This window comes from Erythrolamprus reginae, chromosome 2 (genome assembly GCF_031021105.1).
Source record: "Erythrolamprus reginae isolate rEryReg1 chromosome 2, rEryReg1.hap1, whole genome shotgun sequence".
Classification (NCBI taxonomy): domain Eukaryota; kingdom Metazoa; phylum Chordata; class Lepidosauria; order Squamata; family Dipsadidae; genus Erythrolamprus; species Erythrolamprus reginae.
In genome coordinates this window covers 327,859,722-327,884,433 of record NC_091951.1, presented here as the reverse complement: position 1 = coordinate 327,884,433, position 24,712 = coordinate 327,859,722, and the positions used below count along the sequence as shown (strand labels likewise).

General features: G+C 37.7%; 1 protein-coding gene across 1 annotated transcript; it reads left to right on the top strand.

Moving 5' to 3' along the window:
- Window positions 1-11,723: 11,723 nt before the first annotated feature.
- MRPS30 (mitochondrial ribosomal protein S30) lies at window positions 11,724-22,992 on the top strand. The gene is made up of 5 exons (XM_070743372.1): window positions 11,724-12,444; window positions 13,717-13,862; window positions 16,653-16,758; window positions 18,594-18,770; window positions 21,740-22,992. Exons 1-5 carry the CDS (start codon window positions 11,880-11,882, stop codon window positions 22,006-22,008), a joined length of 1,263 nt encoding a protein of 420 aa, XP_070599473.1. The 5' UTR covers window positions 11,724-11,879; the 3' UTR covers window positions 22,009-22,992.
- Window positions 22,993-24,712: the final 1,720 nt, after the last annotated feature.

Genomic DNA, 24,712 nt, shown 5'->3' with positions numbered 1-24,712 from the left:
AAAGGAATCCTCAATCTGAGTATTGCATTGGCAGTTCTGTGTTAGCAAAAACTTCAGAAGAGAAGGATTTAGGGGTAGTGATTTCTGAAAGTCTCAAAATGGGTGAGCAGTGTGGTCGGGCGGTAGGAAAAGCAAGTAGGATGCTTGGCTGCAAAGCTAGAGGTATAACAAGCAGGAAGAGGGAGATTGTGATCCCCTTATATAGAGTGCTGGTGAGACCACATTTGGAGTACAGTGTTCCCTCGATTTTCGCGGGTTCGAACTTCGCGAAAAGTCTATACCACGGTTTTTCAAAAATATTAATTAAAAAATACTTTGCGGGTTTTTTCCCTATACCACGGTTTTTCCCCACCCGATGACGTCATATGTCATCGCCAAACCTTTGTCTGCTTTTAATAATTATTTTAAATAAACTTTAATAAACAAACATGGTGAGTAATAATCTAAATGGTTGCTAAGGTAATGGAAAATTGCAATTTAGGGGTTTAAAGTGTTAAGGGAAGGTTTTTGATACTGTTCATAGCCAAAAATAGTGTATTTACTTCCGCATCTCTACTTCGCGGAAATTCGACTTTCACGGGCGGTCTCGGAACGCATCCCCCGCGAAAAGCGAGGGAACACTGTACTGTGTTCAGTTCTGGAGACCTCACCTACAAAAAGATATTGACAAAATTGAACGGGTCCAAAGACTGGCAACAAGAATGGTGGAAGGTCTTAAGCATAAAACGTATCAGGAAAGACTCAATGAACTCAATCTGTATAGTCTGGAGGACAGAAGGAAAAGGGGGGACATGATGGAAACATTTAAATATGTTAAAGGGTTAAATAAGGTTCAGGAGGGAAGTGTTTTTAATAGGAAAGTGAACACAAGAACAAGGGGACACAAGCTAAAGTTAGTTGGGGGAAATATCAAAGGCAACATGAGAAAATATTATTTTACTGAAAGAGTAGTAGATCCTTGGAACAAACTTCCAGCAGACGTGGTTGGTAAATCCACAGTAACTGAATTTAAACATGCCTGGGATAAACATATATCCATTGTAAGATAAAATACAGGAAATAGTATAAGGGCAGACAAGATGGACCATGAGGTCCTTTTCTGCCGTCAGTCTTCTATGTTTCTAATTCTCTCATTGTATATGATTTAGTTTTCATTTATTTATAATATTGGTAAACAACTTCTTATCAAAGTTATACAGTATTCTTATATAAAGCGTAAGTTATCCTGAAAACCTTCCAAAATTCTGAGAATATTATCTGGGATTTGATATCACTGAATCTGATTGTAACTCTGGCACATTTTTACATTTATTTCATTAATTCATCAAGCACTGATCTCTAAGATAATCAAAGAACAGAGCAGGGGTGGGAGGCAAGCAGGATGGAGTGGAACACAGTTCCACTGGCGGCAATGAAGATGCATGCGCAGCTCCAGCTGATCGGCGTCTGTCATAGGTTTGCCATCACTGTTCTAGCCTTACCTGAGAAATTCACATTTCTTTTCTTCCAAATCATAATTTGTTTATTTGTTTATTTGTTTATTTGTTTATTTATTTATTTGTTTATTTGTTTATTTGTTTATTTGTTTATTTGTTTATTTGTTTATTTGTTTATTTGTTTATTTGTTCATTTGTTCATTTGTTCATTTGTTCATTTGTTCATTTGTTCATTTGTTCATTTGTTCATTTGTTCATTTGTTCATTTGTTTATTTATTTGACTTCCATGCCGCCCATCTCGAAGTGACTCGGGGTGGCGAATAACATAGTAAATACAAACAATAAATCTGAAGAAATCTAATTACAGTGATATCTTGTCTTACGAACCTCTCGTCATACAAACTGTTTGAGATACGAACTCGTGGTTTAAGATTTTTTTTGCCTCTTCTTCCAAACTATTTTCACCTTAGGAACCCGCCGCCACTGGGATAACCCGCCTCCGGACTCCCGTTGCCAGGCAAAAGCTCCCCTCATTAGGAAACCGTCTGCTGCCAGTGAAGCACCCGTTTGTTCGTAAAACAAGGTATCACTGTCATAGTTCCCTCTAAGCTGAGCAGTGAGCAATCGCTCACTTAAAAATCATCATCAATTCAGAGTTTTCCAAATCTGCCCAGAAGCCGAGAGGGAAAGAGTGAGAGGGAAGGAGAGAGAGGGGAAGAGAGGAAGAGAGAGAAACAGATAGAAAAAGGAGAGGAAGGAAAAGAGAAAGAAAAAGAATGGGAGTAAGGAAAAGAGAAAGAAAATCAAAATCTAGTTTGAAACTAGCTCAACTATTTAAGTGGCATTTTGATATTGATAGAGTTGCCCTATTATGAGCTCACTGTTATAGACACACAGTACAGTATTTTATTTTGAAATTCTCTGAGGCAAAACAGGGTGGGTTTTTTATTTATTTGTTTTTTTTTTGTTTATCTATCTATCTATCTATCTATCTATCTATCTATCTATCTATCTATTTATTTATTTATTTTCTCTGTGCCGCCCAATCCCGAAGGGACTGCCGCTCAGACACTATACTTTTCCGCCCACCCACCCCCCAAAAATTAGAGGGAACACTGATCACTGTATTTTAAAAGAAATATACAAAATTAGCACAATTCTAAAATACCACATACACAGTCATCCACATTTATCCAATTCAATTCAATTCAATTTATTAGATTTGTATGCCGCCCCTCTCCGGAGACTCCAATACAATCATTCACAACATCAGCCGGAGATAATCTTGTTGCTCACGGCCCCCATGCCCGCCGGCAGAGGTAGGTCTTCAGAGCTTTACGAAAGAGCTTGCAGGAGAAATGCTTTTCCTGAATGTCTAAATCAGCCCTGCAAGAAGAGATGACGTTTTCGGCTACATGAGGTATGAGATTTCATGAAAGGAATGAGATATCACATCACAGAAATCTATAAAATTGTAAGAAAGCTGTTATAAAACTATGACCCATGTCTAATAGTTTCTTGTAAGGAATGAAGATGTCTGTTTTGATATTGAGAAGGGGCAATTGTATTTCTTACTTGAGATACAACCACAAACCTCTCAGTCACTGCCTCCAAACCTCACACCACCATCATGGGTTTTTGGCAAACGCTACGATTAACAAGAATTAAATTAGGCTGCATGACATTAAGGCAGTTGGGATTTTTCCAGGACATCAATTTAGAAACATGTGCTTTTAATCACGATATATTTAGTTTCCAGGGACACTTTTTTAAAAAAATCAAAACTAATTCAGTATTTCTAAACAAATACTGAAGGATCCCACCCATCACCTAAGTCACTTCTCAGTTTTTGACAACAAAATTTTATCCTGTCATTTCAAGCAATATGTTATCAATTTCTCAAATTACCTTAAGTAGCATCAGGATTTCATTAAGCAATTTAGATTTTATATTCCTTCTGTTTTTTGGAGATGGGGGCAGGATTTTTACCATATGCATATACACATACATACATACACACATACATACACATACACACATAATAGTAGCTGGACACCTGTGCTTCGCTACAAAACTATGTGATTGGGCTTGATAAATTGATAGTTAAAATTTGAAAATTAATGAGTAGTTACGAATGGGCTTGATACATTGACACTTAAAGCTTGAAAAAATATATAGAATGTGTAATTCCTTAGCATCAGTGTGTGTTAATATAAGCCAAGTGGCAGTTGGAACAGAGTTCTTTTCAGGTGAGGAGGAAAAGTAAAATGTTTAAATTCCCAGCCCGCAAGCTGGATGACTCACGCACTGGCCATGCCCACACCCAGTTCAGCAAAGGGGAACATAAGAGCATGTTACCCATTTGAGTCGGGGCGGTGCAGCAGCTAGAGTGCTGTACTGCAGGTCACTGAAGCTGACTGTAGATCTGTAGGTCCGTGGTTCAAATCTCATCACCCGCTCAAGGTTGACTCAGCCTTCCATCCTTCTGAGGTGGGTAAAATGAGGACCCGGATTGTGAGGGAAATATGCTGACTCTGTTAAAAAGTGCTATTGCTAACATGTAAGCTGCCCTGAGTCTAAGGAGAAGGGCGGCACATAAAATCAAATGAATGAATGAATGAATGAATGAATGAATGAATGAATGAATGAATGAATGGATAAATAAATAAATAAATAAATAAATAAATAAATTTTCTCTCTGGAAATGCTGTGTTAATTATTCATAATTACCTTTTTTCTACCTCAAGTTCTTTTGTTAGGGGGTGCAATATTGATTAAATCATTCTGATTAGCAAAACTTAGCGAGTGTTACATTGGATCTTCCCAGCAATCAATAGTGGTGGCTAGAGCATTTGGACCATGACTGGAAGATGATGAGGATTCAAATTCCCAGTCATGAGATTGATTGATTTATTTTATTTTATTTATTTATTGCATTTATATGCCGCTCACTCTGAAATGGACTCTGAGCGGCTAACAACGGTTATAAATACAATACAAGTAAAAAACAGTAAAAACATCTCTAAAATCGTGTATATAATGAAAAACCATACATACTAACAATCAATCTTAATTCCAGGCCTGCCGGAAAAGCCAGGTTTTAACAGCTTTCCAGAAAACCGGTAAGGGGGAGATAATGCAAATCTCTGGGGCAGTTGATTCCATAGGGTCAGAGCCACCACAGAGAAGGCTCTTCCCTGAGGTCCCGCCAACCAACATTGTTTGGTGGACGGGACCTGGAGAAGGCCAAATTTGTAGGCCCTTACTGACCACAGTGAGGTATGAGGAAGGAGGCGAGATATGAGGAGGGATTCACTGATATCTTGGGCCTGTCACTTTCCCTCAACAATAAAACAAGGGTGAAAGAAATATGGGCATTCACTTTAATTTCTTGCAGTAATGGAAAGATATTCAGAGGTTCATTTTACTAATAAATCACATTTTTCAGCAGATTCTACATATCTCGTAGAACTTGCCAACTAACCTCCTCAGAGCTGTTTCTCACTCTATCCATCCATCAAAATTGGCTTGAAATTAAAGGGAATGTTGAGACAAGCTCCTCCATGTATCAGTGAGACAGATGTGCACATCTGCTTTCAGTGGCTGCTTATGGAATTTAGAATACGTCCTCACTTGGCCTGGAATTGCCCTCACTGGTTGACTGGATTGAGATTCATTTCATTTTGGATTAGTTTAATCATTATTATAGGTACAAAGTTGGATGCTGCTTCTTATTTATGGATACATCCTTCTTTGCATATGTAGATCTAGATTTACCGGTATCTGTTGCAATCACTTACACTTTGCCTAGCTTTCAGACTCTTATCATCTTTCAAAAGTGAACATGCATTTATGTGAGGTTTCTGATTTTACATGATTTTTAACAAGCACTATAAATGTAGGGTTTTTTTTAAATGAACTTTATTAATAGAAATCAGCTGTTGGGCTAACGTTCTGTTTTCTGGCAGAACTGTTTCTGGAACTAAACTGATCTACAGTAGAATTCTAGGGAAGGCTTTTGGAGAAATGTTAGATTATAAAGCTCCAAGGGAAGTTCGTTTCTGGCAGGGAGTGAATTTACTCATAACGCCAAATGTTCCTATTTTGCGTAGCTACAAGGCAGTAATTGGAAATCAATATTCTCCACCTTCCCCAATGAGGAGCCCTCCAAATGCGTTGGGGAGAAATCTCTGAGCATCTTCAGCCAACCAGTGTGATCGTCAGTCCAATCTGTAGGCCACCAAGAGTTTGGGGAAAGTTACAGTACCCTAAACCTTGCCAAAGTTAGCTGTAGCTACAGTATATCTTGAAACCAACGGCATGTTTATTTCAAGTTAATTGTCTTTGTTCAACAGTCCAGGTAATTGTCCTAACACACTCACTCGCTCTTTTTTTTCCTATTTGAAATGAAATTGTTTGGAAAATAAAATTGCTGTCCTGGTGGGAGAGTATTTGAAATTCTGAGACAATAACATGGAATTGGGGCCACGGATCCTGATTAGTCTCAAACTTCAATTGGATAGAAAGCAAATAATTTGCTTTGTTCTTCACCACTTTCTCCAGAATGTTCTCTCTAGTCCCCATTTACTTTGGTCTCCCCCCCCCCCATCTAACTAACGAATACACTCCAAAACAAAGTTCTGGGCTGCAGCCACCTACCCACCCACCAATTTTATTTTCTAAGAATACTTCTTGGCTGTATGTGGAGTCCAGAGACCTTCTTGGAAATAAAGGTGACTTTTGAGGCCGGCGCAGTCCTTTGCATGTGAGGAAAATAATGTAAAACATAAGATCTGAGGGGAAAGGGGTAATGGCAGCCATTAATGGATGGTTATATTATGCTCCCTCAAAGGCATTTGTGAGAAATATTTCCTACGCCAGGGATGGCGAACCTTTTTTCCCTCAGGTGCTGAAAAAGCATCTGCGTCTGGTATTGCACATGCACGAGTGCCCACACCCATAATTCAATGCTTGGGGAGGGTGAAAACAGCCTCCCCCACCCCTTGGAGACCCTCTGGAGGTTGAAAACAGCCTGTTTCCCAACTTCTGGTGGGCCCAATAGGCTTGTGTTTTGCCCTCCCCAGACTCCAAAGGCTCTGGAGGACAGAAGGAAAAGGGGGCACATGATCGAAACATTTAAATATGTTAAAGGGTTAAATAAGGTCCAGGAGGGAAGTGTTTTTAATAGGAAAGTGAACACAAGGACAAGGGGACACAATCTGAAGTTAGTTGGGGGAAAGATCAAAAACAACGTGAGAAAATATTATTTTACTGAAAGAGTAGTAGATCCTTGGAACAAACTTCCAGCAGACGTGGTTGATAAATCCATAGTAACTGAATTTAAACATGCCTGGGATAAACATATATCCATCCTAAGATAAAATACAGAAAATAGTATAAGAGCAGACTAGATGGATCATGAGGTCTTTTTCTGCCGTCAGTCTTCTATGTTTCCCTGGAGCCAAAGGAGGGTAAAAACAATCTCCCCCATCCCCCTGGAGGCTCTCTGGAAGCCAAAAATGCCCTCCCAGAGCCTCTGTGTGAGCCAAAAATCAGCTGGCCGGAACATACATGCGCATTGGAGCTGAGCTAGAACAACAGATCGCGTGCCAGCAGATATGGCTCCGCGTTCCACCTGTGGCACCTGTGCCATAGGTTCGCCATTACTGTCCTACGCCTTGAATTTCCATATCTTACTATCATACTGTGGCTCTAGCAAAGAGAAGGACCAGAGGAGACATGATAACAGTGTTCCACATAGATACCACATAGTAGAGGGGGTTAGGCTATTTTCCAAAGCACCAGAAGGTGACTAAGAATAATGGGTGGAAGCTGACCAAAAAGAGATTCAACCTGAAAATAAGGGGAAATTTTCTGACAGTGAGAACAATCAACCAGTGGAACAGCTTGCCTGAAGAGGTTGTAAGCACTTCAACACTTGAGATTTTCAAGGGGAGATTGGACTGCTATTTGTCAAAAATGGTATAGGGACTCCTGTCTGAGCAGGAGGTTGGACTAGAGGACCTACAGGGTCCTTTCCAACTCTAATAAATAAATAATTTTAATATTATGCTTCATTATGGCATGTATGCCAACATCTCATGTGCTTTTTTGTGACAATGTGGACCTCAAAATAATGCATGTCTTTCTTTACTGTAAGTTTGCAAGGAGCTTTGAAACATTATGAATCCCAGTTTACTGCAAATGATGGGCAGAACAATTTCTGTATGTACTCTTTTCAATCTAAAATTTTGATCTCACCCATATTATTGCTGAATTTGGCATTGCATCTGTTAAATTCAATTCAATTCAATTCAATTTATTAGATTTGTATGCCGCCCCTCTCCGAAGACTCGGGGCGGCTCACAACAATAATAAAAACAATATAACAGTAAACAAATCTAATATTAGATATATAAGAAAAAATATATAAAACCCCAACAATTAAAACCATACAACACATACATACCAAACATAAAATATAAAAGCCTGGGGGAGGTGTCTCAGTTCTCCCATGCCTGGCGATATAGGTGGGTCTTGAGTAATTTGCAAAAGACAAGGAGGGTGGGGGCTGTTCTAATCTCCGGGGGGGAATTGATTCCAGAGGGCCGGGGCCGCCACAGAGAAGGCTTTTCCTCTGGGGCCCGCCAAAAGACATTGTTTAGTCGACAGGACCCGGAGAAGACCAACACTGTGGGACCTTATCGGTCACTGGGATTCGTGCGGTAGCAGGTGGTTCCGGAGGTACTCTGGTCCATTGCCATGTAGGGCTTTAAAGGTCATAACCAACACTTTGAATTTTGACCGGAAACTGATCGGCAGTCAGTGCAGGCCACAGAGCGTTGTAGAAACATTGGTGAATCTAGGAAGCCCCACAACTAGGCAACAGTTAATTTCAGATTCAACCTAATAACTCAAACTGCTGGAGCCATTTTATTTTTCTTTCTCTCCTCTTAATTTCTCCTATCTATCTATCTATCTATCTATCTATCTATCTATCTATCTATCTATTCATTTATTTATTTGATTTCTATGCTGCCCTTTTCAACTGACTCAGGGCAGCATAGAAATATATACTGCTCAAAAAAATAAAGGAAACACTCAATAACGCACCCTAGATTTGAATGAATGAAATATTCTCATTGAATACTTTGTTCTTTACAAAGTTGAATGTGCACAACAGCATGTGAAATTGTCAATCAGTGTTGCTTCCTAAGTGGACAGTTTGATTTCACAGAAGTTTGATTTACTTGGAGTTATATTGTGTTGTTTAAGTGTTCCTTTTATTTTTTTGAGCAGTGTATATTTCTATATTCATATAATTCTAAATTATATTAAGCATTATCAATTGTACTCAAAGTATCCTACAAAGAATTTTATTATTGTACTTATACTTTTGTATTTTATTACATTTTTATTTATGGTATCTAAATGTTCTAACATATTAGTAGTTTAATACTTTACTAGGCTTATCATTCAGTAATATACTTACTTAATATAATATACTTACTTAACAAACACTTATTGCAATTCCCTTTGTCTTACCTATTTGAAAGAGTCTGATACATCACTCTTTTAACAGCTTTTCCTCTTCTTTATCCTTACATTTGGTAAATTGCAGAACATGTGTCCCCTTCCCCTCTCCCCCATCCTGTAATATTGTTGTTAAAGTATGCCTATATTTGGTCACTGAACATAATAAAGGATTTTGATCTAACTTTAATGAGAGTGAATTATATTTTTGTTTAAAGATGCTTTTGTACAATAAAGAAAGTGATATTTTATTCTTGAATTTGTTCATACAGAATAAGGCAAAGTGTAAAATATCTGCTTTTATTCAAAGAGTTCTGGGAAAAGTGAAAATGTATTCTTATTGTTTCACCCAAAATTTAGAATTCAGAATTATGTTTCCATTTGCAGAGGTTTTATCCGCTAATATGACTTGTGAATGGTAAAGCCAGCAGGCAATAACAAAATCCTCATTTTTAGGTATTTTTAATGTAAGTTGCACAGAACAGCAGATTTCTTTAAAAACTTATTCTTCTGGTATGAAAAAAGGCTTGATCGTAATCTTTCCCTGCAAGCTCATAGGAGAAAGAAATAAAACATGCAATGCTCAAGCTTTCAGGAAGAAAGAACAACTTGGTATTTTCTCATATAAACACTGATGGGCATCTCACTGATTTCACTGACACTTAATACCACTTAAAAGCTTCATTGTGTTCTTTAGAATCACAGTATATTCTGCAGTGAAATTGGGAGCACAACTCAAAGCCCATTCTTAATTTGTTAGTTATATAAATTCTTAGTGATAAAACAGCGACACCTAGTGCCTGATATCTGTATTTTTTATATATTCTTTGCAAATAAAATAGAAGTGTATCATTATGGGTGCTTTTGCTAATACAGTACAGTAATTGCATTGAAGTTTTTAATAAACATGTAGTAAAAACTAAGCCGGAAGAAAAAAAAATCAGAAGATGCAGAAAAAAATACAAAAGAAAAAGGCAACAAGGACAGTAATAAAGAAGGTTTCCAACATTCATCACGCCAAACATAAACTAATATTCTAACTTTTCACCCTCTTTTACAGTTACAAATAAAAAAACATCTTCTTGTCAGTCTTTTACCTATACACAATCCAGAAATCATCTTTTAATCCTAGTTCTGTGAAAAATCAATTAGGAGTTACCACAAATATCAAACAAATAGTTTATTCCTGGTCAAATAGTCCAGCATTATATTTCTTCTTATTATTTATTTGTTTATTTAATTATTTAATTTATTTATTTATTCATTTGTCCAATACACAAATACATAAGAAGAAAAATAGAAAAATATATAAGGGTAAAAGTGAACTTAGAGGAGAGGATATATGAAAGGAAGAGAATATATATGATAGGTGAAAGAAAGGAAAAACAATTGGACAGGGGACGAAAAGCACACCAGTGCACTTATGTACGCATAATCCTGACCATTAAATCATTCTTTTCATAGCTCACTTTGTAAATCTTAAAGAGGAATTGTCCAGAATTTCTTGTAGCTTTCATACAGAATCATTTTTAATTGGTCTTTTGTATTCACATTTTGGTAATCTCCATTTTTAATTAGTTATTAATATTTCAATTCCTATTTCAAATATCTCTTTAAGATAGAAAAAGTAATAGATGGCTTAGCTTGGTCCTTTAATTTCCTTTGCTGTTTATTTGCAACATTCATCAATCCACATTTTCTAATAGATTAAGTTCTGTTTCACTAATGTCCCATGAGAATATTATTTATTTATATATTTGCTTTTCAAAGTTTACAGCTAATAATAACCAATATTTCACATTTCTCCTCAGATCTCTCAATCCATAGTTCCCTCTAAGCTGAGCAGTGAGCAATCGCTCACTTAAAAATCATCATCAACTCAGAGTTTTCCAAACCTGCCCAGAAGCCGAGAGGGAAAGAGTGAGAGGGAAGGAGAGAGAGAGGAAGAGAGGAAGAGAGAGAAACAGATAGAAAAAAGAGAGGAAGGAAAAGAGAAAGAAAAAGAATGGGAGTAAGGAAGAGAGAAAGAAAATCAAAATCTAGTTTGAAACTAGCTCAACTATTTAAGTGGCATTTTGATATTGATAGAGTTGCCCTATTATGAGCTCACTGTTATAGACACACAGTACAGTATTTTATTTTGAAATTCTCTGAGGCAAAACAGGGTGGGTTTTTTATTTGTTTGTTTGTTTGTTTATTTATTTATTATTTCTGTGCCACCCAGTCCCGAAGGGACTGCCACTCAAAACTATACTTTTCCGCCCACCCCCCCAAAAAATTAGAGGGAACACTGTCATCAATCGTCTTAAAACTTACTTAAATCAATATCACTTTTTTTCTTTTGCTTTTGACTAACTGTATTCTGTATTATTTTAAATTTTTAGGCTGCTTAAAAAATTTTAAATGCAAAGGTTAAAAACTAAACATGTGTCAAGTATACATTTTTTTTTTAATCTATTTGTTTTGTCAAGTATGTATTGGTGGTATAGAAAGGTACAACAATATTTATATACATAATACTATTTTTTTTATTTGTTTGTTTTGTCAAGTATGTATTGTGGGTATACAAAGATATAAAATATTTATATACATGATACTAATAAAAGAGAAAAATTAGGACAGGGGACGGAAGTAAAAAAAATTTAAAGGGAAATCCTTTGGGCTTCCTTGGAGACGAGCGTCCGTCACTCGCCTCTTCCGTTTCTTTCCCCGCGGTTGCAATTCAAATGTAGGACGCGGCGGGGTTGTCAGGCGGTTCCGCGCCTGCGCAGCCACACGCCGGGCGTGCCTTTCTGATGCCCCCTAAAGAGGGCGGCCACCGAGAGAAATGGATCACGTGAGCACCAGTGGCCAATCTGCGGTGGCGGAAGCGGTTTTTTTTTTTCCCGGTTCCATCTTCCGCCGGCAAGATGGCGGTTTTCAGATGTTGGCCGCGGCTGCCGGGGGCTCGATTGGGGCAGTTGCTGCACAGCGAGGCCTCCGCGACACCTTCTGACGACCCCGCCGCCTCTCTTTACCCGCCTGTGGTGGCTTCGCTGACCGCCAAGAGTAAAATAGCCAAACTCCGGCGCCGGGAGGAATACTATAAAAGTATTCACGACGCTCCTACGGTGGAGGAGAAATTGGCCATCTACGGGAAACGGCAGCGCCGCAAGTATGTGGTCTACCCGCAGACGTGGGCCTTAAATGCAGACCGCTGGTACCAACATTTTACGAAGACCGTCTTCGTGCCAGGACTGCCCGTTTCGGTATCAGCAAGCGAAGAAGACTTGAAGGAAGGCGGTCTGGATTTGGCTGAGCTCCGCTCCCTTGTCTGCGAAATCATCCTCCAGGAGAGTTATTACCAGCGCAAGAAGCCCCCCAAACTCTTCCGCCAAAACGAACAGGGGCCAGCGCCTTTCATTGCCCACTTGGTGCCAAAGCTGGCAGCCCACCTGGCTTATCTCAACCCAGCCCTGGGTTCCTCTTCCGTCGGTGTGTGCCGGTGTCTCTCTCTTAATCCTTCCTTAAACGAACAGTGAAAAGTGTCATTATAGGAATCACAGACATCTTTCATTTTGAGTGAAGGGGCTGAAATATTTACTGCCAGGCTGTTGTAGTAAAACGATTTTTAGTACACTGCTCAAAGAAATAATAATAAAGGGAACACTTAAAAAACAGAATATAGCTTCAAGTAAATCAAACTTCTGTGAAATCAAACTGTCCATTTAGGAAGCAACACTGACAATTTCACATACTGTTGTGCAAATGGAATAGTTGTGCAAATGGAATATTCAGTGAGAATATTTCATTCATTCAGATCTAGGATGTGTTATTTGAGTGTTCCCTTTATTTTTTTGAGCAGTATATTTATTTATTTACTTACTTATTTGATTGATTGATTGATTGATTGATTGATTGATTTCATTTTTATGCCACCCTTCTCCTGGGACTCAGGGCAGCTCACAACACATAAATACAAAATATCTGAGAAAATCCAATATTAAGACATATTAAAAACTACAATGCTAAAAGCATATCATTTAAATTCTAAAACCCCAATATATTTAAAACCATTTTTTGCAAACTTCACTCAAGGGAAGGTATAGAAAGAAGCAGTGGAAGTAAAAAGGTAGGAGGAGAGAGGAAGCGGAGAGGTTGGAGAAGGAAGGAGGAGAGAAAGTTAAAAGAAAGTAGGATGGGGAGAAGAAGGAAAAGGAAAGTTGAGAATAAAAATATGGAAGTTTAGACTGGCAGGCATTGGCAGCAAATATTTAGATTGAAGTCAAAGCAAGATACTTTTGATGTTTATTTTTATTATGCTTGCTTTATATGAATGTAATTACTTGATGTATAGTAAAGAAATTTTTAAAAAAGTATCGCAGGCATCTTTCTGAGTGAATGGGGTGAAATATTTACTGTGAATGGTATTGATTGATGAGGCCATGTCAAAATATAAACTACAGAATGGTAAAAAAACACCATATGCTAGAAGTAGACAGAAAGACGTAAGGAAAAGAAAATTAAAATCGTATCAGATCCACGTTGGCAGATCCCAGTTGTACTGTTTTGTTCAAATAGAGGTCTGAATTGTATATATGCATATGAAATATGTTGTTTTAATATAAGGATACCAATAGGCAATTTGTCTAATGTATGGTCCAAAATATTAATCCCTTTAATATGGGATGTGAATGGGTATTCAAGTCATCTGTCTCTTTATTATCTATGGGAAGCTCCTAATTTGACATAGTCTTACTGTTTCAGACTTTCAGCCAGATATACATTTCTACTGGTTGCGTGGGGAGACAGTAGTTCCACGAGGACACCGGCGAGGTAGGATTGATCCGTTCAGATTTCAGATTGATGATAAGCCACGCTGTCAGATTCGTATAAGAAAACAACTTTCAGAGGTACAAATACTTTTGTTTAAGCAACAGTTATTAGATAAATAATTGATATTGGTGTTTGCAGAAGATTTGTCAGTTTGCTTTCCTCTGCTCCTCTATAGCTGATCAATTTTTCTCTTTAATAGAGTTTTGCAAAAAGTATTTGAGTAAAATTAGGAAGTAGTAAAAATATAGTAGAATTTCATAAACTGCTGATAGCTGAAATCTGAATAAAACTGAAATGGGGACAGATGTTTAGAATATTTAAGAACAGAAATCCTGGTCCTGTAATCCCTCATCAGTTACTATCTAAGTGTAGGGGGGAAAGGAAATAAAGTGAGTGGTCCCTTCTTAGAGCTGGTAATCACATTGCCAGCCTTATTGCAATAAAACTTCCTGCTGCCATTACTAATCCTTGTCCTTCTGTTATCTTTCATAACATTTTAGTCACATGACTTCTAGTCAAAACCTAACAGATGTTAAATATTTTAGGCTGTTTAAATGGTGCCAGAATAAGGAGAAATTTTTTTTTAACACCAGAGTATTTAAGGGCATACTAAGACTGGTTTATTTGTGAGTTGCAGAAGAAATGTAAGTCATATTGCAGTCAAAAAAGGTTTTCCAAGAAATATTTTACATGCAGGTAGATGCACATTGGAATATTTCCTATCTCTTTTTCTGAACCATTTATTTTTATTGTTTGGTTTAAACTTCCATTATGCTTCATTTTCACATCCTCAAAATAAATGATAGATAAATCATTTTACAGTATATGAACTCAACATTCCATTGAAGATGCAACCACACTTGCAAGTAAAAATGCATAGTCAGCATAGTGAAACTTCAGAGGTGTGTAGTGAATAGTTTTCCTTGTAGGGGAGGATTTTGGATCCAAAAATGCCTTCTTTAAAAAATTTCCAGAAATACTTACTGTACTCATGATACCCATTGTTGTCATTTATTCCAGGTTTAGTATATAGTGCATAATGCAGCCACATTATGGGTATTCTTTATGGTATCTTCAGAGTTCATCTTGATTGTTAGGTCTCTGCTATTTTAAATTTTAGTCTATATTGAGATGTCAAATTCTAGGTCATTTGTTGTAACACCTCCTCGACCTTTCCCCTTATACAAAATGTCTAATAGGAAGACAACAGCTTGCCTGTCTTGCCCAAGCACTATACATGACCCCTTAGCTTGAGCAGAAAGAGTTGCTTTGTGCTTTGGAGCAGGAAACAGGCGAAAGGCAGCTGCACTTCTAATCCCACAGAAGTACTGTACTGTCATAGCTTGAATAAGGGCCTATCACCTGACCAGTGCAGAAAAAAGTGGAGATTGATATAGTTATTCCTGATTCTTTGCTATCTTTTTCATTCTAACCTAAGGTCTAATGGGAAAAAAGATGGGTGAGGCTAGCATCGTTCAGGTCTTGCACATTTTGTATTTTTAGAGTGCGAGAGAATGGCAATTTCAAAAAGTGGGTGGGGGCAGAGATGGGAAGCAGCAGAGATGTTGGTGTCTCTCAGTTAACCTCAACAGTCTTGATCAGAAGAGGGTAGAATGCCATTGTAATCCAAATGGCAGAAACAAAATTGAATTCATTTGTGATTCAAGGTATTTTCCAATTCATTGTAGGTAAAGTTAAGGTCACGTATCATAGAAAGGAGAACCTGAGCCATGAGGGGCAGAGAACATTGTACATATTTTTTATGAGCTTACTTTCTTCTGTTGATCTGGGGCACACATCATTATATATATACAGTAATACCTCATGATACGAACTTAATTGGTGCAAGGAGAAGGTTCGTAAGACGAAAGGTTCGTAAGACGAAACATTGTTTCCCATAGGAAACAATGTAACATCAATTAATCCGTGCAACCAAAAAACCCCCCCGCAAAAAAAACGGCGTTCCGCGACTGCTGGGAAGCCGCGCGGCTGTTTTAAAAGGTGACAGCCGGGCGGCGGGGCTTCCCAGAAGCCTCCCGAACGCCGGTTCGTAACTCGAAAAAAGTTCGTAAGAAGAGGCAACATTTTTCTGAACCCCGGGTTTGGTTCGGGAGGTTGCTGGGAAGCCCCGCCGCCCGGCTGTCACCTTTTAAAACAGCCGCGCCGCTTCCCAGCTGTCTCCGGAAGCCAAACGCCAAACCCAAACTTCCGCGTTTGGATTCGGGAGACAGCTGGGAAGCCGCGTGGCTGTTTTAAAAGGTGACAGCCGGGCGGCGGGGCTTCCCAGCAACCTCCCGAACCGAACCCGGGGTTCAGAAAAATGTTGCCTCTTCTTACGAACTTTTTTCGAATTACGAACCGGCGTTCGGGAGGCTTCTGGGAAGCCCCGCCGCCCGGCTGTCACCTTTTAAAACAGCCGCGCGGCTTCCCAGTTGTCTCCAAACGCCGGTTCGTAACTCGAAAAAAGTTCGTAAGAAGAGGCAACATTTTTCTGAACCCCGGGTTCGTATCACGAGTTGTTCGTAAGACGAGGGGTTCGTATCTTGAGGTACCACTGTATTTTATTTCTCATTAGTTTTTCTCCAGTGGCTACCCTGCTGATATACTGGGAACTCCTAGAATTTCAGTCAGTATAATAACATGGGGAACTATGGATTTTTAATTCCACTATTTCTTAAGATACAAGTATCTACAAGTATCTGTCTCTTTGTAGGGAATTCTGTCTCATTGTACCTTTCCAACAAGTATTAATACTTAAAGTTTAAATGGCAAATAAGAGATGATTCATTATTTAAGTGCTTTCTGTATGATGAAAGAAACAAGTTGTAAATCATTTTGTTTTAATGGACAGTTTTTCTTTTTTTAAGTTTGAGCCTCTTGATTACCTGGGCCCTGGAGATATTCCTTTTATCAAGCAATCACCTGATAAACTTCCATTGTTCAAACGACAATATGATAACAAAATATTTATAGGTAAGACTATTGTGTCATTGTATCTTTTTTTGTAATCCAAATTTTTATTTCTTTACAAAAATATAACATACAAACATAAATGAGAAAAAAAGGAAGATTAAAAGGGAAAAGAAAAAAAAATTGCATTAATTTAGTAAAATAAGGCATTGACTTTGCTGTCAGAAGGACGCAAAAAATGATACATGACTCCAGGACATTACAACCATCATATATATGAGTCATGTACTTTTTTTAAAAAATGAAAAAAATTAATAAATATATATTTTAAAAAATGAAAAAATATATGGGTCAGTTGCCAACTGTCTGAATTTTGATCACATGATTATGGGAATGCTGCAACGGTTGTTATACGTATGAAAAACAGTCATAAATAACTTTTTTCAGTGCTGTTGTAACTTTGATCACTGAATGAACTGTTTGTTGTAAGTCGAGGACTACCACTATAGGCTCAACTTTTTATTTCTGCTTGAGACTATATACTAGCCATTTCTATAACAACAAAACTATTTAATCAACAAAATGAAAAATCAAAGTTTCCTTTTTTTCACACAAGCACAAAGTCCAAAAGTTTCTAAGTACAGTGGTACCTCTACTTAAGAACTTAATTCGCTCCGTGACCAGGTTCTTAAGTAGAAAAGTTTGTAAGTAGAAGCAATTTTTCCCATAGGAATCAATGTAAAGGCAAATAATGTGTGCAAACCCATTTGGAAAGAAATAAAAGCTCGGAATTTAGGTGGGAGGAGGAAGAAGAGGAGGAAGAGGACAGTCACTGCCGAAGGAAGAAGGGGAGTGGAATCAAAAAAATCCAAAACTTTAAGGCTTAAAAAAAAGAAAGGGGGACTCTGAGGTGGCGAGGAGGAACATGAGCACATCCGGCGTGAGGCTGCCTCCCATACACTGCGCCAGAGAGAGAAACCCAGACAGTCAAGGGGGGGAACCTCCCGCTTCGTTGACCAAAAGATGGCTGTTGCTCCTGCTATCTGTTTCCTCTTCCTTCCCACGCTGAAGGGTTCCCCTCTTGTCTTGCTCTCTCGCTTTGTAGCCGGTGCCTTTCCTTTGCTGTGATGACTCCTCGGTTTGCTGAAGCTGAGTTGATTCCGCCAAGGTGAAGCACCCCTTTTTGCCTTTCCGCATCCAGACGCTCTAGGAGACAACAAAATGCTTTGTTCGCTCTGGACTGCCTCCTTAAGCACCACTGAAAGGCTCCTCTGGCAGCCCAGAAAAGCCCGAGATGGCCGGGATTAAAGGGAGAATAGAAGGAAACTGGCCGGGCCTTTGTGCCGCTCTCAAATTTCCTGGGAAATTTCTCTGGGCTCGGGTTCTTGAGTAGAAAATGGTTCTTAAGAAGAGGCAAAAAAATCTTGAACACCCAGTTCTTATCTAGAAAAGTTCTTAAGTAGAGGCATTCTTAAGTAGAGGTACCACTGTAGAGGACAATGTTGGTTCTATACTTTTCTTTAGTTAAAGCAGCCAATTTAGCCATCTCTATTGATGGCAAAGCTGTCATTCTATATATCTTTTTTGACTTAACATTTATGAGCTTGTTAATATGGTTTTGGAAGATTAATTTAAGTACATGAGTATGAAATTGAAATTTATTTGTTTGTTTATCAAGAACATATTGGTAGTATACATAGATATAATGTTTCCCTTTTTATTAGTACCCATAGTACGAGATGGATACTAATAAGAAGGAAACATTAGGACAGGGATGGTATTTTAACAACTTGTCTGTTTGAATTGCTATCAACTACGATTGCAATAGGCAATCAATGTGCTTATGATTTTCTGACCTTGAATAAAAAATGTTATAAAACAATCTCTTTTGGGTTTAGGTTCTCAAATACCAGATCCATGCTGCTATGGGCACACCCAATTTCATTTACTCCCTTACAGACTGAAAAGAGAAAGACTTATAAAATTGAATCTCACTGATCAGATTGATGTTCCATATCGAGCCAATGCAGTTGCAAGTCTCTTTGCATGGACTGGAGCACAAGCAATGTACCAAGGTAATTAAAAAGTTCTTTAAAATTATCAAATATCTGGACAGTTTAAGTCTGATATATCCTGGTTTGAGCTTGAGATTTTTCTCATTCCCATCCCAAAATCTCATGTTCTAGCTTTATTGGAAGTTAGCTGATAGTCTTCTGACTCTATTGGAAATGCTTCAAGCTTGTTACATTCTTCTTATACCAGAATGTTCAGAGCAGATTTGGGACATTCCTACTAAGATGAGAACAATCTGTTTCAAATTCAAAGTACAGTAGTACCTCTACTTAAGAACTTAATTCGTTCTGTGACCAGGTTCTAAGTAGAAACATTCTTAAGTAGAAGCAATTTTTCGCATAGGAATCAATATAAAAGCAAATAATGCATGCAAAACCATTAGGAAAGAAATAAAAGCTTGGAATTTGGATGGGAGGAGGAGGAGGAGGAAGAAGAGGAGAAGAACAGTCGCTATAAGACGCACCTTAGTTTTGGGGGAGTCTACGGAGAGGGGCGGTATACAAATCTAATTAATAATAATAATAATAATAATTTAAAAATCTACCTACCAGGTATTCATCTGGCTAGCGTCCTTAGTCAGGTCAGTTTCAGTAAATCATTTCAGTAAATCATTTTATCCCCTTGTTATGGCTGAAAATATTCAGAGGGAATAGCAATGAAAATACACCTGCAAAAGCTGGGGGGAAAAGTTAGGAATAGCAATGAAAAAATTCTGCAAGCCGGGAAGATCATTAGCATCTTGTTAGGGCTGGGGAAAAAAGCTAAAAAAAAGATACATTCAGAGTATAAGACCCACCCAAATTTTCAGCCTCTTTTAGAAGGGAAAAGGTATGTCTTATACTCCAAAAATGCATTAGTTGTTCTTTAATGGAAACATTTTGTCCATCCTTGTCAGTAATTAAACGTAAACATATCTGTACTTTTATTGATTTATGCTATCTATTGAAGACAATTCAACAAATCCTTACAGTTATCCCAGAAAATGCTAAATTCATTTACAAATTGAACTTTTAGAAAATGATGCCACTAAACACTTTAGTCTTCGCATTTGGAAATCTGTAAATGAATTTCTGAGCATTGTCATACGTGTTGGAGAAATATATTATGCTGATCTGTGACACATAACGACTGAAATCAGGAACATATCTTGAACCTTTACTTCTACCAATTTGGAAACTGGTTTCCAATTTTGCAGCTGTTTCTCCTTGAAGCAACAGTAATACTTTGTACTGTGTGGTCATCTTGCACTGCAGAATGACTTTGATCACTGCAACTTCAGAAAGCCATAACAAGCCTGCAGCTTGTTAAATACATTTTGTTTACTGGCACCTGCAGGTGGCAGCAGCTACGTGATCCAAGCAGAAATTTGGCTTTGATAAATTGTACTTGTATTCTTCAGTCATGTCCTTGTTAGCTTAAAACACTTTTTTAGCCATCCAGTCCAATATCAGTTGTAGTTAAAATGATGGAGACTCTACTCAAAAAGAGGATAAATCAGCACCTAAAAAACAATAACTTATTAGACCCAAATCAGCATGGCTTTACTGAAGGTAAATCATGTCAGACTAATCTCATTGATTTCTTTGACTATGTCACAAAGGTGTTGGATGAAGGTGGTGCCGTGGATATTGCCTACCTGGACTTCAGCAAAGCCTTTGATACGGTTCCACATAAAGAGCTGATAGATAAATTAGTGAAGATTGGACTTAATCCCTGGATAGTTCAATGGATTTGCAGCTGGCTGAAGCGTAGACATCAGAGAGTTATTGTTAATGGCGAGTATTCTGAGCAGAGTCAGGTTACAAGCGGTGTGCCACAAGGATCTGTTCTGGGTCCTATTCTTTTTAATATATTTGTGAGTGACATAGGGGAAGGTTTGGTAGGGAAGGTTTGCCTATTTGCCGATGACTCTAAAGTGTGCAATAGGGTTGATATTCCTGGAGGCGTCTGTAATATGGTAAATGATTTAGCTTTACTAGATAAATGGTCTAAGCAATGGAAACTGCAGTTTAATGTTTCCAAATGTAAAATAATGCACTTGGGGAAAAGGAATCCTCAATCTGAGTATTGTATTGGCAGTTCAGTGTTGGCAAATACTTCAAAAGAAAAGGATTTAGGGGTACCTGTAGTGATTTCTGACAGTCTCAAAATGGGTGAACAGTGCAGTCAGGCGGTAGGGAAAGCAAGTAGGATGCTTGGCTGCATAGCTAGAGGTATAACAAGCAGGAAGAGGGAGATTATGATCCCACTATATAGAATGCTGGTGAGACCACATTTGGAATACTGTGTTCAGTTCTGGAGACCTCACCTACAAAAAGATATTGACAAAATTGAACGGGTCCAAAGACGGGCTACAAGAATGGTGGAAGGTCTTAAGCATAAAACGTATCAGGAAAGACTTAATGAACTCAAATCTGTATAGTCTGGAGGACAGAAGGAAAAGGGGGGACATGATCTAAACATTTAAATATATTAAAGGGTTAAATAAGGTCCAGGAGGGAAGTGTTTTTAAAAGGAAAGTGAACACAAGAACAAGGGGACACAATCTGAAGTTAGTTGGGGGAAAGATCAAAAGCAACATGAGAAAATATTATTTTACTGAAAGAGTAGTAGATCCTTGGAACAAACTTCCAGCAGATGTGGTAGATAAATCCACAGTAACTGAATTTAAACATGCCTGGGATAAACATATATCCATCCTAAGATAAAATACAGAAAATAGTATAAGGGCAGACTAGATGGACCATGAGGTCTTTTTCTGCCGTCAGACTTCTATGTTTCTATGTTTCTAATATGCCAGAGACCTTAATTTGCAATGCTTTTGAAAATAATAATAATAATAATAATAATAATAATAATTATTATTATTATTATTATTATTATTATTATTATCATCATTATCATCATTATCATTATTATTATTTTGTTGGTAGGAAAATGTGTATGTTAAATTAGTTTTCTTTTTTCTCAGGATTCTGGAGTGAGGACGATGTGACTCGACCCTTTGTATCTCAGGCTGTGATTTTCGAAGGGAGATACTTTGCCTTTTTTTGTTACCAGCTAAACACCTTGGCTTTAACTGTTGAAGCTGACCAAAATAATCCAAGAAGGAACATTTGTTGGGGCACTGAAAGTAAGCCCTTGTATGAATCAGTAGAAAATAATGACGTGAAAGGTTTTAACGATGAAGTCCTAGCACAGCTTGTTAAATTTCTTCTAAACAAACCAAAGGAATTATGATAATCTGATTATTCTGAAAATACTGAAATAAAAGTGAATGCTTAAACACGTTAAAAGTGGAACTATAGTCTTATACTCTTATAAAAAACTGGGAAAAGTTGTACATGAGTGTTGCTGATGCTGTATAAATGAAATTGTAAGGACAATATCTTTGTGTGGTAAGTTGTTTTAGATGATTTTCTTTTCTACAGGTAAACACAAAATCACAATTGTTAAATATCCAAATAGGTTAATATTTCAATAATGTATTATTATTATGGTTCGTTGCACAGTGAGCCAGATATTTATACTGAATTAGATGTTTTTAGAATCCTTTCCAAGGTTCTGGCATGGGTATTACATAGAGGTAATCTACAGTTATATTCACAGCCAAAGGGATGGTGGAAACTTAATAATTATAGAATTATTAAGGTAGCATCTTAGAATATAGGCAGTTCCGAGAAGAGTGCTATTTTTTGTAACATTTAGGATGTTCAGCCCAGATAAATTCCACATTTTCAGATACTGAAGAAGTCTTTTAGGTACACCAAGGGCTCCAATCATTATAGGTCATAACAATGGATTTCTTTTTTCATAAGCATTCAATTTTGATCTTAGCAACCTCAATGAATCAGATGTTCTTATTTTCAATAAGTTATGTCAGGCGTGTTATAAAGAAGGATGCATAAGATCTGAATCCCATAAGATCTGAATCCCATAAGATCTGAATCCGCTTACTTTCTAAAACCTCTACTTGATGATCCCAGTATTTTTTAGTATATTCTAATCCAAACCTCTGGCAACGTTTCCAATGAATAATTCTGGCAACTCAGTCATGATGCTGCTTGTAGTGAATTTTTGAGATTTCACTGTTCAAATGGTCAGTTGTTTCATCCTTTCCACTATAAAAATGATATTTAATATTGGTTACATGTTAAATTTTTGCCTTCATGCCATTAGCAGCTTGCTGAGCTGCTAAAATAAAGCTTTCAGATTTTTTAAAGACTCCTGTGTTTGAGGGTATTTTATTAGCTTTTCTTTCCATAGCCTTCAAATATTGACTATGTATTAGCTTGTTCCTTCAATTAAGAAATCTGTTTTTGTTTTTTTCCCCATATTCAGCCTTTACTTTTGTTGCTTTCAATAATTTTATTTGATCAATTTCCTTCAGGATTCTTATGTTTCCTTAATATAGTCATTCAGTCACTGTTTTTCTTCTTCCATAATTTGTTTCACCTGGAGGACTCCTCTATCCCCTTTAGTTTGACAATATCACTTTTTGGTTTTAAATCATGGTTATTTATTATCATTCGTTTCCTTATCTTCCTATCCAACTATCCAACTTCTCAAATTGCATCTTATCTGGTCAACCATTCCTTCTGTCTATTGAATAACAGGGACTGATCAACTATTACCTGTTTTAATGATGCTTTCAATATAGAAGTCTGAAACATAGAAACATAGAAGTCTGATGGCAGAAAAAGACCTCCGGGTCCATCTAGTCTGCCCTTATACTATTTTCTGTATTTTATCTTAGGATGGATATATGTTTATCCCAGGCATGTTTAAATTCAGTTACTGTGGATTTATCTACAACGTCTGCTGGAAGTTTGTTCCAAGGATCTACTACTCTTTCAGTAAAATAATATTTTCTCATGTTGCTTTTGATCTTTCCCCCAACTAACTTCAGATTGTGTCCCCTTGTTCTTGTGTTCACTTTCCTTTTAAAAACACTTCCCTCCTGGACCTTGTTTAACCCTTTAATATATTTAAATGTTTCGATCATGTCCCCCCTTTTCCTTCTGTCCTCCAGACTATACAGATTGAGTTCATTAAGTCTTTCCTGATACGTTTTATGCTTAAGACCTTCCACCATTCTTGTAGCCCGTCTTTGGACCCGTTCAATTTTGTCAATATCTTTTTGTAGGTGAGGTCTCCAGAACTGAACACAGTATTCCAGTTTTGATTTAGTATTTAGTTTTGATTTCAAAATTTGACAAACTCTGTTAATATACTCCCTCCCCCTGCAGAGATTTGATTGTTTCCTTCCCACTCCACTTTCTTGCTATTACACATTTTCACAAGGCCCTGAAGACCTGGTTTTGCCAATGAACCTGGAAAGCCCAGAGTCAGATTGGAGCCCACCAAGTGGCTTATTTGATTCATTGTTGTCACCAGGAGGGGTGGAGATGGTTTATTGTTTTTTATTGTTTGTATATTGGGTTTTTTATTTTTGCAAGCCATCCAGAGTCACTGAAAGTGATTGGGCAGCCATTCACAAAATAAATAAATATTTGTTAGAGCTCTCTTTTTTGACTTAATTCTGTAATAAATTGGAAGCTTCTAAATTCAACTCGGAACTGAAAAAGCTTCTTGGATGAGAAGCAAAACGTATTCAAAGAAAAACCAGAAAGTCTAGATCCTTCTTGAAAAACCACCTTTGGGACAACCATGACATGGAAACTGAAAATCTCTATAGGGAGTGTGAAATCTTTTTAATCTGGGTGAAAGATCTGGTATGAAATTTGCATTATGGGTCTGGATGGGTGCTAACAGGCTCAAACTCAACCCCGACAAGATGGAGTGGCTTGGGTTCTGCCTCCCAAGGACACTTCCATCCGTCCGTCTATTACCCTGGGGGGGGGGACTGTTGACCCCCTCAAAGAAGGTCCGCACCTTGAGCGTCCTCCTCGACCGATATCTTTTGGCTGTGGCGAAGGGGGCA